The sequence below is a fragment of the Acyrthosiphon pisum genome, chromosome A3 (genome assembly GCF_005508785.2).
Source record: "Acyrthosiphon pisum isolate AL4f chromosome A3, pea_aphid_22Mar2018_4r6ur, whole genome shotgun sequence".
NCBI classification, from domain to species: Eukaryota; Metazoa; Arthropoda; class Insecta; order Hemiptera; family Aphididae; genus Acyrthosiphon; species Acyrthosiphon pisum.
This window is the reverse complement of record NC_042496.1, coordinates 1,763,690-1,782,493: the sequence shown is the minus strand read 5'-3', so window position 1 is coordinate 1,782,493 and position 18,804 is coordinate 1,763,690. Positions and strand designations below refer to the sequence as shown.

The 18,804-nt window shown below is 28.5% G+C and overlaps 1 protein-coding gene across 1 annotated transcript; it reads left to right on the top strand.

The window, feature by feature from the left end:
• Position 1: 1 nt before the first annotated feature.
• LOC100166483 (zinc finger RNA-binding protein) lies at positions 2-18,302 on the top strand. Its single transcript, XM_008187250.3, has 19 exons — positions 2-403; positions 1,499-1,635; positions 2,857-2,951; positions 4,415-4,562; positions 6,440-6,666; positions 6,746-6,934; positions 8,061-8,163; positions 8,258-8,428; positions 9,473-9,683; positions 10,320-10,512; positions 10,579-10,771; positions 10,841-10,955; positions 11,013-11,205; positions 11,271-11,424; positions 14,328-14,434; positions 15,406-15,501; positions 15,559-15,798; positions 17,498-17,633; positions 17,698-18,302. Exons 1-19 carry the CDS (start codon positions 354-356, stop codon positions 17,835-17,837), a joined length of 2,898 nt encoding a protein of 965 aa, XP_008185472.1. The 5' UTR covers positions 2-353; the 3' UTR covers positions 17,838-18,302.
• Positions 18,303-18,804: the final 502 nt, after the last annotated feature.

Genomic DNA, 18,804 nt, shown 5'->3' with positions numbered 1-18,804 from the left:
GATGCTTCGGGATCAGCGTTGGCTACACTGACCAGCACGGGCTTGACAACAACAGCGCTTCCGTGGGCCGGTGGTGCCGGACGGATAAACGTGACGCCATTTTATGTGGGTTGCCGACGAACGATCGTGCTTCTGAGATTTTCCGTTGCCGTTCCGCCGACCGTCGTTTGATCAGTCATTCAAACGTCAACCATCAGCCTGCGTTTTTCAAACAGCGTGTCAAGTACACAGACACGGTCGCCGGTGATGCACTGCACTTGCTGCTGCTGAACCGCTGCTGTTCGCGTCGCCGCCGCCGCCTATTCCGGTACTTGCCCGGCGATTTGGTCGTCAGTGAAATCGATTCACCCCCAATGGCCGCCAACAATTATTTCGGGTTCACACACAGTGGCACCCAATACGCGTAAGTTTGTTCACAACTACAGCCCCGGCGGTCCTCGTCAATTGCGGCCCCGGCGGCCTTGGTTTATTTTGGCCTCACCGACTGCCTAACCGCCGTTTTCGTAATTGCGTTGCGCGTTAGGTTATAATAATAGTAATAATAACTATTATCGTAACCGCACACGAGGTCGTCGTGGAGTTTCGATGGGATTTTCTTTGGGCGAGCTGCTGCTCGACTCATTTTCCGGTTACGATTATTCGTTCGTGGTTGTTAAATTTGTGACATGTAGTGTACACTGTTTCGATCCCTATCGATTTCTCGAGGGTTTCGTTCGTTATTACGCCGACACTTTCGATCGAAGACATTTTGGCAATGTTTCACTTGTCCGATCGTGTGACGTCTTACACGTGTGCCATGGTAATAAATTCTGCGTTGTCAAACCGAACACTCGTTGTCCTTATTTCAATTCTCTAGTCAATTTCATCCTTTCTTGTTTGACATATTACTCTATATTATGGTCATTTTCGCCAATCCATATACCTGTGGTTAGTTGGCTTTTGATTTTTTATTTTGATAAACTAATTATTGACGTTTTCCATATTTTCATTAAGTTCTACTTCTAAATTATATTTATTAGTGAGCTATTTTTTAAGATTATATTATATTTTTTTTTTTTGTATATCCTATTCATGTTATTAGTAAACCAGTATCTCGCTTGCGTTTTGCAGATGCATTCTGATTTGAGCAAAGAGTTGCCCAACAGAAACAATTTCTTCTCCCTGGGTAACTTTCAAGTGTACTATCATTGGTTAATGATGACAATTAAGGTCACTGACATCATCATGTGTACTTCTTATGCCTACGGTGGGGTGCACAGTGATCTATAATTATTTTACTCTGACTAGTTTACCATATTATTCTTACCAAGAATAGATAACCATACCGTTTAATTCTTATTTATGTATATTTTTTGGAAAATTGTGCTTAATTAAATGATTAAACAGAGGAACTTACCTACTATAATTTATTATGGATAAATAATAATATTTAAACGCTGTATTATTGTATTTTAATTATAATAATTAAGGTAGCCTTACAATTTAAACATTGTTTTAGTACTGCAACTGGATATCAGCCTCCCCCACAAGCTGGATATGCTGTACCTCCGGCTACTTATACAACTCCACGAGCTGCCGCAACTGCATATGATGTAGCATCCTATCAAACAGCTGCTGCTACACAATCTGCTTATGGTATTTATTTAAAACAGAATAGGCACATAATTAATTTTAATATTGAGATATGTTTTTACAATATTTTTACATAATAAAGACTGTTATTTCATATTCTTCATACTTCTAGTAATATACGTCTGAATACATTTTGATTAATTAGAAAACTGAGCTTTAAATTATAGTTCATGTTGGCAAGTTAGGTTATTATTAATTATTTTAGCTCTAGTGGAATATTTTGACATTTTATTTACTTCTGATAGTTTCATTTAAGTATTGCATATTACAACCTGCAGAGGTGGTGGTAAAATGAGCCCAGACACAATTTATTTATTTATTTATTAAAAAAGAATTTTACCGCCACCACTGCAGTGCTAACCTTTACTTAGTACTTTTTACTCCACTTAATATTATTTTATTAATTTAATGTTGAACTACAAACATACTTAATATATTTGATCAATCGTATATTTTGATTTACATTTTTGGTACCTGTTGCAAAACTTTTTTTATTTTATAATTTATTATAAATATGGTACAAACTAATTTGAGGATGTCGTTGCACTATTTGTTTTCTCCCTGACCCATGTGCAACATATTTAAATTATATTTGGCAGAACTAAAACTGTGTTATTACTTGTACTATTAGAGTGAATTACCCTATTATAAAACTTTAATAAAACTTTATGATAATTGAATTTTTATATTACTTATAAGACTAAATTATTACAATTACTCTTCATAATTTAAAGGAAATGCTTATAAATTGTATAAAAATTAAAATTTCATAAGAAAGTCAACATTGAAAATTAATCGTAATTAAATGTTCTTAGTTTAAAGTTTGATATTAGGTGAATTCACTCTAATATTGAAAGAAACAACACAGTTGGTTCTACTAAACATATTTCATGTTGTTGGACTGAGAGAGATAACAAATGGTGCGCTCACATCCTCCTAATATTTTAACTTTATATATAGTAAATACCATAACTCATATTTAATATTAAATTAATAATTTGTATGCTGCAAATTCTATACTTGCCACACCCCAATTACCCCACTGATTGACTATAAACTGTTTAATTATTATTTAACAATTGCATATTTGGTCTGTTTAGCTCCCTAATATTATTGTAGAATACTGTGTTTTACATTTTGAATGGAGCTATTAGTCATAAATTATTATTTAATACAATTTATAATTTTAGTGCGTATTATCTTCATATCCATTTTTATTTTTAGCAAAAGCAGCTTACAATAGTGCTGCATATGACACAAGACAAAATGCTTATGCCCAACAAGCCTACCCCACTCAGCCACAATATGCACCATACCAAGTACGTGTGAATATTAATTTTAAATTACGTATGTTATTACAATGGTGTAACCCACGATGACAGTATTTATAATTTAAATTTCATTATAGTATACTAATATTATATTATATATATACATTAAAACCTCTAACGGAATCACTTGGGACCAACATATATTTCGTTATAAAGAATTTTTCATCATAGGAGACTTAAATATGCGGTACATAGCTTATACAGGGTGTAATAGAAAGATCTGAAAAAAAAAATGATGCTAGATAAGAGTATGACAAAAAATTTTTAAAATTAAAATATATAAATAATAAGTAATTTAAGAAATAAACTCATGTCCTAAAAATAATATTTTGAAAATAGTTGTTATGTTTTAAATTAACGGGACCCCAGACAATGAAAAGCAAGCGTTTTAAATTTTGATTATGACAATAGTTATTGCATTAATCAGTTATTTTTGTTACTCTGTATAAACTATATATTAAAGAGTGATGAAATACAAATATTTGAATATTATGATGAATAATATTGGCTTAATCTTTTCTGAAAAAGGGACTTCAACTTAAGTAATCCACTTGTCTAGAATTACATTTTAAAATTAAATATTTTTTGAATAATTAATGTTAATGATGAAAAATAATGAATGTATGATAATCAATGATTTATAATATTGGCTTAATCTTTTCTGAAATATGATATGAATTAATTTGAAATAAATATAAAGCTGCGTTTACACGAGACGTGAATCACGAGAGTGAACCACGCCACACCACCTTTGTTCGTAACTCGCACTGAAAATCAAACAAAACCTAACCTAACCTTCGGTCGTGTGGCCGAAAGCGTGGTTCTCTCTTGTGATTCACGTCTTGTGTAAACCTAGCTTAAAACAGTTTCTAAGGTGTAACAAGATAATAAGTTTAATTTTTAATTTAATAACGAGGCATGGTGTTATCTGTTAATTTTATGATGAAAAAAATTTAATATGACTATTATGATTAATAGTATGGCTTAATCTTTTCTGAAAAGTATATTTGAATAAACTATGATACTCTAACTGTAACTGATAGAATTTTTATATTATAGTATTATCAATAAAACGTTGGTAGTTTTTCAAATTTAAATTATCTTTAATTTTGATTTTTTGATGATGAATAAATATAGAATGAATATTATTATGATTCATAATATGGCTTAATCTTTTCTGAAAAATACATCGGAATTAAATGATATATTATAACATAACTGATAGAATTGTTATATTATGATAATTATAAATTTACTGTAGGCTGCTTTTCAGCTATAGCTAATTTTGATTTTTTTTATGATGAATGAATCGAGAATGAATTTTATTATGATTAATAAGATGGCTTAATCTTTTCTGATACAGTAAATTATCTAGTTAACTGACTAATGGTTTCACATTTATGTTATTAAAAAATGAAAAAACAATTTATTATTTTATTTATACATTTTAGGCAGTTACTACGTACACAACTGGAGTTGTTCCAAAGAAACAATGTCAAGCTAATGCAGCTGCATATGCTACTAGTTCTGCTATGCAACAAAAAGTCACATATCCAATCCAGTCTGCAGCAGTTACCCCTAACCAGACTACAAATAAAGGTTTGATTTTAATTATTTTATACTGTGCTCAGATGCAGATTATTTTATAATTAATATTAATTTATAATTTTATTGAATTTGACTGAAATCATGTCAAACTCATTGTAAATAATTAATTCATTTTAGGAAGGATTTTAAAATTCAATAATATTGGGAATAACAATTTAATTAAATAAAACTATGCTCAATATTATTGTTCCTTCATTAGAATTAGTCCATCAAAAGATATATATTAATTTCACAGTTTTTGTTGGTTATCCTAATCATGTATTTATATCAGGTTAGGTTAGGTTATGTTATATATTAAGTATATTGGTATTTCTTGTAACTCTTATTACTTACTAGCTGATCCAGTGCACTTTGTTGCCCTTTAAATGTACCAACTCTATTAACTCAAACTTTATTTAATTTGTTATTTAATATTCGGTGTGTGGTGTTCAAAATGTATCTTAACTTTTCCGTTTCCCGGAATAAAAATTTTGATTCGCAGCAGAATATTATCAGATAGGCAATCTACGTACGGTAGATCGTGGATCCTCTGTTGTTTGTCTGTAGGTGTATGATTTAACTCTGAAGTATCAAAGTTATACCAAGTTTGACGTATTCCACCAGCTATGGTGGATTAATATAATCAATTAATACTAAATCCTAACCTAACATAACTACTAATATTAGATGAATAAAAAAATTTAACAAAATTAATCATTCCTAAATTAGTCTGTCTTCTTTCCAGGGTTTAATCTACACACAAACATTAATTTATATAAATTATATATATATTGACAAAAAATAATAATACAAATCAACAAACATGCCCATAAACCAATAGCAACCAATATATAATACACTGTTAGTGTTACCCCACTGTTGTATTTTTTAAATCCAGATTTCCTACTTTTCCGGTGGGTTTTCCTAAAATTTTCTTTTGTAAAAACCTTCTCCTGGTAATTACGGTCTTCTCAAAAACAATTAGATAATTCACAACAGATAAACATAATGGGTCATATTCGTGTATCGTACATGGCACACGTATCTCGCACAAACCCAGTGATACAATATATCAAAATCGGTTGAGTATTTCGGAATATATATAGATAGTAACATAGATAAATTTTCGAGTTTTACTCCTCGGAACAATTCATATCTACATGCTGCTGACCATAAAAGAGACACAAAAGAAAAAAAGTCAGGTTACAGGTAGCTGGAATCCTACTATTGTGGTGGGTCACGGAAATATCCGAAATACACCATGCAAATTAAATACCAATTAAATTTAATATTAAAAAATTAATTACAAACATTTTCATACTCACTCACCTTTTAAAACTTCTATGGACTTCCACAAATAATTTAAGACTAAAATGAGCTAAATCGGTCCAGCCGTTCTCAAGTTTTAGCGAGACTAAAAAACAGCATTAGATTTTTATATATTTAGATTAGTTATTATTATTCTGTTGAGTTTGTGTTTATATTATGTTACCAAAATTTCAATTAATTCAAATTGTGAAATAAATATTATATCATTTTGAAAATGCAAGTTAGATGATCTCAATATCATCCGCACCATGACTAAATAAACAGGCATGATCGCTAGATTACTTCACATATATTTTATACATATATTATACTTCCCCAGACTTGGAAGAAACACTAATATCATAGAAAAAAATTTTATTCACATTACAATTATATAGGAATTATACTGTTTTTGCCGTGTCTGGGGAATATGCGCAGTGATAGGAAAAATTGGTTTTTTGGTGATCATGTCTGTTTATTTAGTCATGATCCGCACCATCGGCTATTTAGTTGAAACAATTTCCAATCCTGTTAACTCGTGCATCAGTGAACCTCATTAATTTATAAATATATTTTTACAGCAACTGCTGTTCCAGGGTATGAAGCTGTCTACTCTAATACAAATTTTCCTACCCAAAACCAAAATCAAATACGACCTAATAATGCACAAAAGAGACAGAATTGGTTTAAAAAAAGTACTACTGGTTTTTCCGGAGGTGCTAAAGGTGGAAATAGGATAGGTTTTGCAAGTCGATCTCAGGAAATTCATTATTGCGAAGTCTGTCGTATTAGCTGTGCTGGAACTCAAGTAATTATCAATCTTAATTTATGGAAAAGTGTTACTTTATTTAGTATAATAATTAATAAATATTATGCATTGCCTTCAGACTTATAAAGAACATCTTGATGGGCAAAAACATAAGAAACGTGAAGCTAATTCTAAGTTGTCCACTGTAAATGTTAACAAACCTTCAAATAATCCAGCCACAAAAGTTTTTCATTGTGATCTCTGCGATATTTCTTGTACAGGAGCTGATTCATATGCAGCACATTTAAGGGGTTCAAAGCACCAGAAAGTAAGTTTTTGTAAGAAAAAATAGTTAATCAATAAGTTAAGATAATATTTTTGTGTACAATGATGATATAATACTAACCCAGCTCTCTGAAGCATAATGTCGATTGAAGTTATCTGAGTTAAATGTTTGAAATAGAAACAATGTATTCATTAGTATTTAATTAAGCTTACATATTATATAATGATGATAAAAATACTATACCCAGCTCTCTGAAGGTACTTACATGTTGAGTTTGTTAATTTCTGATTATTATTAAACCTAGTTATTTAGGTACTATTGTTAAATAATGAACTATTTGTGTTTTATGCTTATTTTTTTATTGATAACTGTTAATTTTTATAGGATTTAAAACAAATATTATTTCTGGCTTAAGATTTTTCCGAAATTGTATGTAGTTGACTAAATTATTATCTTAATGATGATATAATTTTTCTTTACCCAGCTCTCTGAATAGAAAATGTAGAGATATTATAATCTGAAGGTTATATTTAGTTAATCCAAAATAATAAACTTGCTTTCATAAAATTGTAAAAAAATATTACATTCAAGCTATATGATGATAATATTTGTTCTATACCCAGCTCTCTGAAAATTTTAAGTGTTGAGTTTTATTTCTGAAAGTTCTTGTTTAAATAGTTGCGTTGATTTAATTGACACAAAGAAATCATTGTTTTTGATTTCTTGTAGGTTTTGTTATGAGCCTTTATTGGATAAATTTTTATCTACTTATGAGCAATACTATATTTTATTATAGCAATTAAGTTAATTATTAAATACGAAAAATAACTAATTTCTTATGATTTGAGTATTTGCTTTATTTTACAATATCTTTATGATGACATCAGTTTTGCTATAACCCAGCTCTCTGAAAATAATTTGTTGAGAAAATTGTCTGAAAGTTTCATTTGTAATTTTAATAAATCAAAATTCTGTTTAAAGTCAAAACATTCTTATGATTATTGTATTATATTTTATGATGATACAATATTATTATTCTATACCCAGCTCTCTGAAGAGTACAGTGATGATAATAATATTTGATAGAATTGAATTTATTCCCTAAATACCTATTCTATTTATAAATAAATACTACAAAACTGTATTTTTAATCTATAATTTATTCTAGGTTCATAACCTGCATACAAAACTCGGTAAACCAATCCCACCACCTAGTACTGAAACTGTAGTTGTTACAAAATCTGCCACACCCAAAGTGAATTTTATTGCAGGTATATACATTTGTTTTTTTTATTAGGGGCATAAGTAATTAAATACCTATTCATAAACATCAATATTTATTTCAATGTTGAATAAATTTTTTAGCTGGAAAATTGGGGACAGTTGTTCCAAAAATGGAACCTAATGTTTCTCCTGTCGTTACTGTCAAAACTGAAACTAAAAGTCTACCTCCTGTAATTACTCCTATTATAACAGGGGAAACTGATGTTTTACTGGTTGGAATGGAATATATAGAAGAGATAAAAGACGAGACAGGTATGTTTAAACTTTTTATTAGAATCAGCTAATTACATACACCGTTGATAGGCGACAAATAGTAATATGACTTATCGCGAGAAAGTAAAATATTCAGGAGAGATAAAAACGTGAGCACTGATAATATTTCAATTAAGTTACATCAAAATTACAATGAAGTCTTTAATCTCCTAGGAGATTATTACTATTAATATTATAAAATCATCAGTTAATTTTTCCCGCTTATTTATGTATAAATTGCAAAATCCATTTTTTTGAGTTACAATGTTTTGGCTGCTTATCAACGATATTCCTATTGATGCTTCTGAATTTTGTTGATTGTACAATTATTCAGTTTAAAGTTGTTTAAATAGGGCATAACATAAAAAATAAGTTTTTTCTAATTTGAAAGAATGTTCGATTGTAAGAATAATGTATGTAAGTTTTAACATTTCAACTCACATTATTTAATGAGTTATGAGTAATTAAAAAACACTCATCATTGGACCAGGTTCGCGGTAACATACTTATCTTATATAAAATTTAAATGTTACTCGCTTGACGCAATAATTTACCTACATTTTAAGTGTATTTTCTAATTTTTGTTGTACATATGTGGTGTGTTTTTATCTAATGAAAATGTTACTGGAACCAGAATTTTCTGAAATGTTTAGTTTTTTTGGAATATTAAAAATGTACATCAAAATAAATCGAGACACTGCTCCGTTGTAACTATAATACGTTTGTAACGAAAAAATCTCTTTAATATTAAAACAAAAACCAAACATTCTTTTGAAATGTTGATACTTCTATTGTCTTTAGCATAAAAATCGCATTTCTTCATAAATCAATCATTAACAATAAAATATTTAGGTTGATAAATCATTGTGTGAGGTCCAGCCAAAACCTTCACGTGGTAATTCCAGATATGCCTATACTTTCTTAAGTTATATATATATATATTTTTAAAGTGGATTTTGCCAAAAAATTTTTTTAGCAATTCTGACTTATTTGAAAATATATTTATTTTATTGTGTTAGCTCATTTAATATTAATTTTTTTTAGGTAAAATGGTGAGTTTCAACTGTAAATTATGTGAATGCAAGTTCAATGATCCCAATGCTAAAGAAATGCATATGAAGGGTCGAAGACATAGACTTTCTTACAAGAAAAAAGTGGATCCTAGTTTAATAGTAGAATTAAAGCCGAGTTGGTTTGAAGCTCGTAGAATGCAAAAAGACAAACAACATGACGGTCCTAGAGTAAGAGATGACAGGTAATTGTAAATTTTAATTACTTATGTTTAAAAAAGTAATCAGTATTACTACTAGTATATGATGATCTTAATAGATGACGAGTCTGAATTTAAGTTTTAAACCGTAAGAAACATGTTTTTTGTTGCTTATAGATGAAATTTAATTTAATTGAAGTCATTAATGATACTGATTAGATAAAAATACAGTAAATTGCTTTCCTGTATAGCTAAAATTTTAAAAATATAATATTATTCAGTATTAATATATGATGATCTAAATAGATGACGAGTCTGAATTTAAGTTTTAAACTGTAAGAAACATGTTTTTTGTTTCTTATAGATGAAATTTAATTTAATGAAGTCATTAATGATGCTGATTAGATAAATATATATTGAATTGTTTTCCTGTAAATTTAAAATTATAAAATATTAGTATAATAATATTTAGTATTTAAATATGATGATTATTTAGATGACGAGTCTGAATTGAAATTTCGGACCCAAGGAAACATGTTTTTTGTTTCTTATGGACGTTATTTATTTTATTTGAAGTCATTATTTTACTGATTAAAAAAATATTGTTTTTTTTTTTGTTGTTATGTGTTTTATTTTAAAGAAATAATTGAAATTTGTATTCACAATTTTATGAACTTTTAGGTCTAACTTTTGGGCTGATCGTTTTATGGATATGGAAGATAGATATTCATGGGAAGATCGAAGACGCTATCAAGAAGAAGTTGAGTATTACGATTGGTATAGGTCTATTGGACCAAGAAATATGAGCATGGGACCACAACCTCTTTTTGCTCCACCATCAATGATTGGTCCTCGGCCACCTCCTCCTCATATGGTAAATATTAGTATATATTTTTTTATTGTAAAATTAGTATATTAATTATAATGTAAATGTTAACAGATGAAGTTTGGAATTGGAATGAGACCTCAAATCCATAACTCAATGCGTCGTTACGATACGGTTGATGATAAACATATTATGGCTAAGCACTCCAGTCTTTTCCCGAAGCAAAATTCTTTAAAAACTTTACAAAAAGCTATTTCAGACACAGAAAAAGCACTGAAACTTGCTGCTGAAGATTTGGTGAAAACTGGTGGGTACTTTTGAATTGTTATACTTGATTAGATTGATAAGAGAGAGGTATACATTTTTGATATAATAGTTCCAGAAGTAGTTGCCCCAGTCCCAGAAACAGAAGTTTCAGAGAATACAGAAGTAAAAAAAGAACAAACAAAAAAGGCAACAACTGCAAAAGAAGATGGCCGTGATGGCTCAATGTGAGTACCGCATACAATTTTTAACTTGAATGTATTAAATGTTAACTCTTTGCATAGGTTTACTTTTACAACTGAAAAAGATGATACTAAAATAATAAAGAAGATGACTGGTTCTATGCGTGTTGGAGCGCTTTCCAAAGGATTATTATTAGTTAATGAAAATGAGGTAGACTTGGTAATCATATGTTCAGTACCTCCGACCGTATCATTGTTAAATTCTGTTGTGACTATTTTACCAGAAAAGTTGAAGGTATTATACTCTTTCAAATGATAAGTTATAACAAATTATATATGTTTTTATTGTTAACTTAACAGATAGTTGCTAAGGATGATACATATACTGTGAATAAAAATGAAGAAAAAGCAAAACTAACAGTTGAGATCATTTCAGATGAAGAAAAATATGTTGTTAATGTCACTCTTACCTCACCTTCTATAAGAGAGGCTATTTTGAGTGCAGCTGAAGGGGGTAAGTGAATTTCACACCAGTTATATTTATAGAAATCTACTATCTTCTCATTCAATAGCTTAAGAATTACTAGGGCCAGGTATGTAAGGAGTTTTAAATGAACCGTAAGCCGTTAATACATTAGCATCTGAAATAAAGTTAATGGTAAATTTATCATGAGTATGTACTTAAAATGAAATTATTTTTTGAAAAGGGTTTTTGACCATGTGGTTATGATGATTATTGTGTTAACATTTTTATTGACTAAGTTAAAAGAGCTCTAAAGACCTACTAAAAACGAGTTAGATTATAATAGTAAGTTATGTTTTAAGAATTAATATGGTTTGGGTTTTTTCACAGTTTCACTTATTATTTAATGAGATATACAGTCATATAGGTATTAAAAATAAAAATATATCCATGTGGTGACAACTGGAGCCGAATTCTGAATTTTACACTAAAATTTAAACTGCTTCTGATAATAATATTTTATAATTTTTTTTAACCTGGCTAATCTCATGTATGCTTTTTCGATGTTAAATACAGGTAAATTCAACTTCTTGTTTATCCTTAGTATTTATGATTTTAGAGAGCATATTTTTGTATAATTTCATACATCTTATTTACTAATTTTTAATTTAACTTCCATTATATTATTAAAATAACAAGACCTTTACCTATTAAATTTCATATTATACCATTCTCGTCTTAAGTATACAAAATTTCATGATATTAAAAATACATTTTTTTATGCTATTTTAATTTTTACAATTTACTACCATTGTGTGCCAACCAATTTTACCGACATTCTTTAAAACATTTTAGTTTTGTGATATTTAAGATATTTAAGATATTCAATTGATTTCTATGTTTATGTCAACAAGAAAATACTGGTTAATATTGTGATATTTTTCGTTTAAAGTAGCTCTGGTTGACATTTTTATTATTCTTTATAAAAGATATAATTTTTGTGTATAGGCAATTTAATTATGGGTAATGGGTATACATATGTTTTTTTTTTTGTATGTGAATTATTAATCATAATTTAAGACCAAGTGTAATAAATCTAATCAGTGTATATGTCTGTATTGTCTATGCAGTAGCTAACAGTTGTGAGGTGGGGTGTAGAAATACGCTTGCAGGCTTTTAAAACATGTTGGTGTCTGGTTGTTCCGGAACTTGAGCTTATTATAATTGTAGATGTATTTAACAAACAAAACAATAAGTTCTTTACTTTTATCCCTATTAATTGTTTGTAGAAATAATCGGATTGTTAGCCGCTACCCTAAGGAATTATTATGAATAGACACTTAGACCCTGCTAATATCATATTTTTAATATGCATTGCATTATCTCTTCAAGAGGACGTGATACCTGCATGGGTTGTCTCTGTCTTACAAGTCTATAATATAGCATATTTTACGCTCAGAAAAACGTGTTTAGCTCTGTTAATTTAAAAATTAGATAAAATTAGAAAATCTAAAGGTAAGATTATTATCTAGGCAACCTCATGGGCTTTTTATTATATTTACATTTTTAAGCGAGTTATAAGTACTTTAAGATAGACAAATGATTTACAATTTTTAAATGCTCATAGCTCGCTTTAAAATTAAAATATAATGAGAAAAGCCTAGATAATCTTACCTTTAGATTTTATAAGAGGTCAATTCACTCAATTTTTAAACCATAACCTGTTCTGCTAAGCGTAGAATTTGCTCTGTTGAGCACTTGTAAGACGGAGACAACACATGCGGGTATCACATCCTCTGTACAATGCATACCTAGGTATAAGTGTGTCAAAGTTATAATAAATTAAATTAATTGTAGCAGCATTGAGAGTTACCTATAATTATGCTCCATTCCATTGCCTATTTTTATTCAGGAAAAATGTTATAAATGTGTAATTTATTTAATATTATGTTATCTTTTCAATTCAAATCTAGTATTTAACAAAAATATTTTTTTATTACTAACCCATTTTTTTGGTTACATGTAAGTTGATTACACTGATGATTGTGGGAAAAAAATGTTTAGGTGATTTGTAGCTAATTATTATTTCATAGCTATAGTGAAGTTTTAACCAAATCATTTTTTCGCATTTATCAATAATGTAATAAGTATGTCAGCAGGTGCTATGGCTTTAGTTGAAATAAGTCGTTCATGTTATCTATAACCCTTAAACAACCAACTGTTCAACAGCCATCAACAGCTCTTAAGCTCTAATTTCTCCTGCCTTAAATTGAAGGAAGTTATTGTCTATATATAATAATAGTAATTATAATACATATAATCTATTACTCCGTTATAGAACTTGGTTGGAATGACAAACTTTCTTATAATTATGACTGGGTTGTGTCTGTTACCTTTGAAAAGGTAGGTAATGTTCGTGCTCCTTAACAGTTGACTGCGTTGACTTGACTGATGGTTAGTGAATATTTCCTACTGCATGGCTTGTCTGTATAAAACCAATTGTCATAACACTTAAATATGAAATATCTAAAAAGTTTATTGGATAGTTCTTAATAAATATGAATTCAATCTATGTGAACCATACATGTATGTTAAGTTGTCCTATTAACGACCCACCAAATCATTCATGATTCAAAATTTGAATGTACTAAATCAAATTTTACTATTTGGTATCGTTGGTATTATTTATTATGTGTGATTTATTATTTATGGTGATTAAAATTATGAAAAACTGATATTATTTGTAAAGTGATATTTGTTATAAATAGACATGTAGTATACATGTGTTAAGCACTAGTTAAATAAGTTGAATTTTGAAGCAATTCAATAAGATAAATAAGTAAACACTTGTTAGATCTTAATTTATTTAATATATTATATGTAATGGTCAAACACTCTTTGGGAAATAACATACTGAGCACATTTTTTTGTTTTGTTTGGGGTTTTTATTGTAGAAAGCCAACAGACGGAACCAGTGGCCATTGTGCCTGGCGAACACGTTTTGGACAAGACAAAATGTTTGGAAGCATTGGCTGCCATCAGGCATGCCAAATGGTTTCAGGTTTGCCTATTTATTTATTACTTTCCAGCTTAGCGAAAATTTGTCATATTTGCCATAAGCAAATATGATTTTTTTTTAAATATAATAAATTAAATTAAATTAAAGATTTTTTTTTTATTGTAGATCATAGTATTCATGTTGTATGTATTTATATTATACATATACTTATTGATTGTTTATACTTGAAAAGTACACAAATGTATAATCGTGTGCTTTGCGGGGCACCCAATTTATAACTGATAGTCGAACAGGGTGGTGTCCCTACAATACACGAATGTACAAATGAGATGGATGTGTGCGTATGTATGTATGTGTATGTATGGGTATATAAGAAAACACAAAACAAATAAAATCGAAAAGGGATTAATGTGTACCAATTTTGTGAGAAGTTAGATGAACATATTGCTTGATTGAATTCCTTACTAATCCTTCTTTTATATTCTTTTTTACTAAGTACAACTATTTTTTCTTAAATATATATCCAAAGCTTTATGCTCTAAAAGTATGTATTTTATATAGATAGTGTCGAGGTTAGAAATTAAGCACACATCCTAGGTAATTCGGTATAAACTGTTATTTTTTGAATTTGGAATAATATTATTAATAACCGAATGTGTAAGGCTGGAAAGTACAAAAAATATGCATTTGCTGCTGATACATGCGTGTTAGAAAGTCCCATTTCGATTATATTACTTAATGAGAAATAATATCTTAATATTATACATTTTGAAACAATAATTTTCTGGGATGAGCCTACATACAATCAATCAAGTTTTAATATTATATATTGTTATATTAATTTATATTATTATACACTTTATTCAATAAGTTTTATTAAATAAACATGTTTCCATTATTTAAATTAATACATAATTATATTTATATGTAGTTTCAATTGATGTGTAAAAATGGCTCATTTCAAATTAGAATTTTTTCAGCCGTATATTCATTGTGTTATTAAATTATTTTAGGCTAGATTGGCGGTAATTGCTAACGGACCTTTGATCATTCGTATTTTAAAAGACTTCATTATGCGAGAACCTAAATGGCATCCTTTCACCTCATGGGTAATAAAGATTTAATGTTTTGATGACATCTTCATATTTGATAATAAATGTTTTCAGATGTTGGAACTGTTTGTTGAACGTGTTTTAACTAGTGCCTTTCCTCCTAATTCACTTAATGCTGCGGCTGGTTTGAGCCCTGCTGAATCATTGAGGCGTTTCTTAGAATCAATTGCAAGTGGTGCCCTATTGCCAGGGGCAACTGGTATTCATTTAGTTGACCCATGTGAAAAAGATCCTGTTGATGCTTTGGCACCACTTACAGTGCAACAACGAGAGGACATAACACTGTCGGCTCAGGTAATATAATGTTGCAATACTGATTGGGGATAGGAAGAGCATTAAAAATAAACAGCATGAAAATAAATGTTGTATAGCAATCGAAATAGGTTTATAATGTTAACACCTTAATTAAACAAAATTATAATTAATAGTGATCTTAACAGCTCGTTGTTTTTGTTGATAAAAGACCAGCATATTTTCTTAAATCATATTAAAAAAACAATATTTTTCAGTGTACAAACATTTTTTAGTATTGTTAACTGTAAACTGAAATTTGTTAAACACTTGTCATACAACAATAATGTACTATTAACCATTTATCTTGGTATAAAAAAAATGTTTTAGACCTTTAATACATATTTTTATGTTTATTTTTTGGCTTTCGATAAAGAAAGTTTGTGAACATAATAAGATAATTATCTTATAAGTAATTATTATTTTTAGGATCACTTTTTTGACTGTCTTATCTTATTATCTAGTATGACTTGACTGAATGAGAAATTATTATTTTTATAAAAATGATGATTTATTTAACCTAGCTCACTCTGATTGACACAGTCATGCTGATGCTAAATCATATTTATCTGATTTGATAGTTATAAAGTATAAACCTAAATGATTAATAGACTATATTTTATACCTGATGATTTATTTAACCTAGCTCACACTGATTGACACTAAGTCATATTGATGCTAAACCATTTTATCTGACTTGATTGTTATAATTACTTTTAAAATATAAACATAAACAGTTAATATATTTTTCATATGATGATTTACTTAACCTAGCTCACACTGATTGACACTTGTTCATGTTGATGCTAAACCATATTTATCTGACTTAGTAATTATGAAATATAATTAAACCCATTATAAAAAAATAATACTTAATTTACTTTCTACATATGATGATTTCTTAACCCAGCTCACCCTTTTTATAATAGTGATATAAATTATAATTAATATCTAATGAATTACATTTTTAGTTCAATTTATTTATAGTATTTCCATTTTTTTCTTATTATATTGCTGTGATGAATGTCTTTTTAAACCTAGCTCACTCTGATAATTTTGGTTTGATGTATCATGACAGCTCTGAGCTTGAAGTGGGACGATATAGTAAACCTGTTATTTGCCTTACATATATGTAGCGCATTTGAGTTGTTTCTGAAAACTTTACTTAAATTGTGCTTGAAGTGTTCCCATGATATCCAATTTTGTGTTAGCCCTAACATTAGAGTTAATTTACCGATTACTAAACTTAATAAGCATATTAGCTAGGGCAGATCATAGTCTTTTATTTATAATCTATAATGCGTTATAGCCATATGTTAGGTATTGCAATTTCAAAAATATCAAAATACCATTGCTTTAATTAATAATCAATTTTAAAAATATTAGATTCCCCAGACAATATTCTAACTTTTAAGTTTGATAATATGCCGTCAATTCATCTTTAATATTAAAAACTAACATCACATAATTGGATCTGGTGTACGCAATTTGTAGTCAGATACACAAAATCAGATGTTGCTGCAGAGTTTTGAAAATTGATCCCTTTATTATAAATACTCTTCAGTTAAACACTTTTAGTTATATTATGTTTTTTTTTAGTACATCTTATTTTTCAATTTAATATAATATATATCTATTGTATTTAATTAAATGTGTTATACATTACTACAAGTCAATTTTATATTATGAATTTAATTTATAGAATGCATTGCGATTGCTAACCTTCAGACAAGTGAATAAAGTACTTGGAATGGAAATGCTTCCTATAAAACAACAACGTTTTACACGCAAGCGACGTCGTGAAGGTTCAACTAGCGAAGGGAATGAAACAGAAGATGGTATTATTTTATTATTTTTATTTAAATATAGTTTATATTAATTAATATTTTTTTCCTTTTCAAGTTGGTGAAAATAAGAAGAAGGATAAAAAAGAAGATGACAGTATAAGTCAGAATCAGACAAATGATCCTATTGATACAGCTGATGAAATTTCAAATGGCGTAGTGGCTAAAATGGAAACTGAGAAGATTGATACTAAATAGTGTGTAAAAATGAACTAGTCTTGTACATTAATTAACTATTCTTTATGTTTAAGGAATTAAATTTTACATTAAAGCCCAAATAATTTTGGGATTTTACCTTTATACTTGTATTATTTTTCCAATGATTGACAATTTAATTGTTTTTTTTTTTTTTTTTGATTGTGTGTATACCACTTTCATTTTATATTTTATATAAGTACATAGATTAATTTAAATATGTACTTTCACTATTGTTTTAATATTATTTTTCTTCAATTTTTCTTACTTTGTTTTTTATTAATTCATTAAATAGGTTATATTGTTATAACTATGGTATAAATTAAATATTTTTCAATCAATTAAACAAACAGTTAAAATTATATTAATATACAAAGAATATAATATTATTTATTGGGACATAAAAAAAAAAATTAGTATTAGAATCCTTGTTTTCATTAAGAATATAGAATTGTCAGTTATATTTTATAGTTAAGTGCAATAATTTATTTTTTAATTTTAATGGTAAAGTTTACTATCGGTTTTTTAAATTTATTAGATAGTTCAGAAATCTTCAGATAGTATTATGTATGTATTCAAATATTATCAAACTTGTGGCTAATTAAAAGTTTTATTGTTTTTTGAAATAAATAACAAAAATATTTGTCAATGTGCAAATCTTATGAAATTACAAAATTTATAAAATATTGAAAAATCTATAGTGGACTGAACATTTAGCTATTATTAAGAATTTGAAAATACTTGGACACAATATTGTGTAATACTATATTGATACATTTTTTAATGAAATCAATGGTTTGAGTAACGTATGTTTAAATTACCTACTATACTTCATCCAAAAAAGCGAAGACACCGGGCGGTGACTAGATTAGTCCAACTACTCGCATCCCCACCAAGCAACCGCGAGGTCTCTAGTGTTCCCAATATTTGTCAACCGATTGAATGATTGTTATTTAGAGTTTTTTAAGTA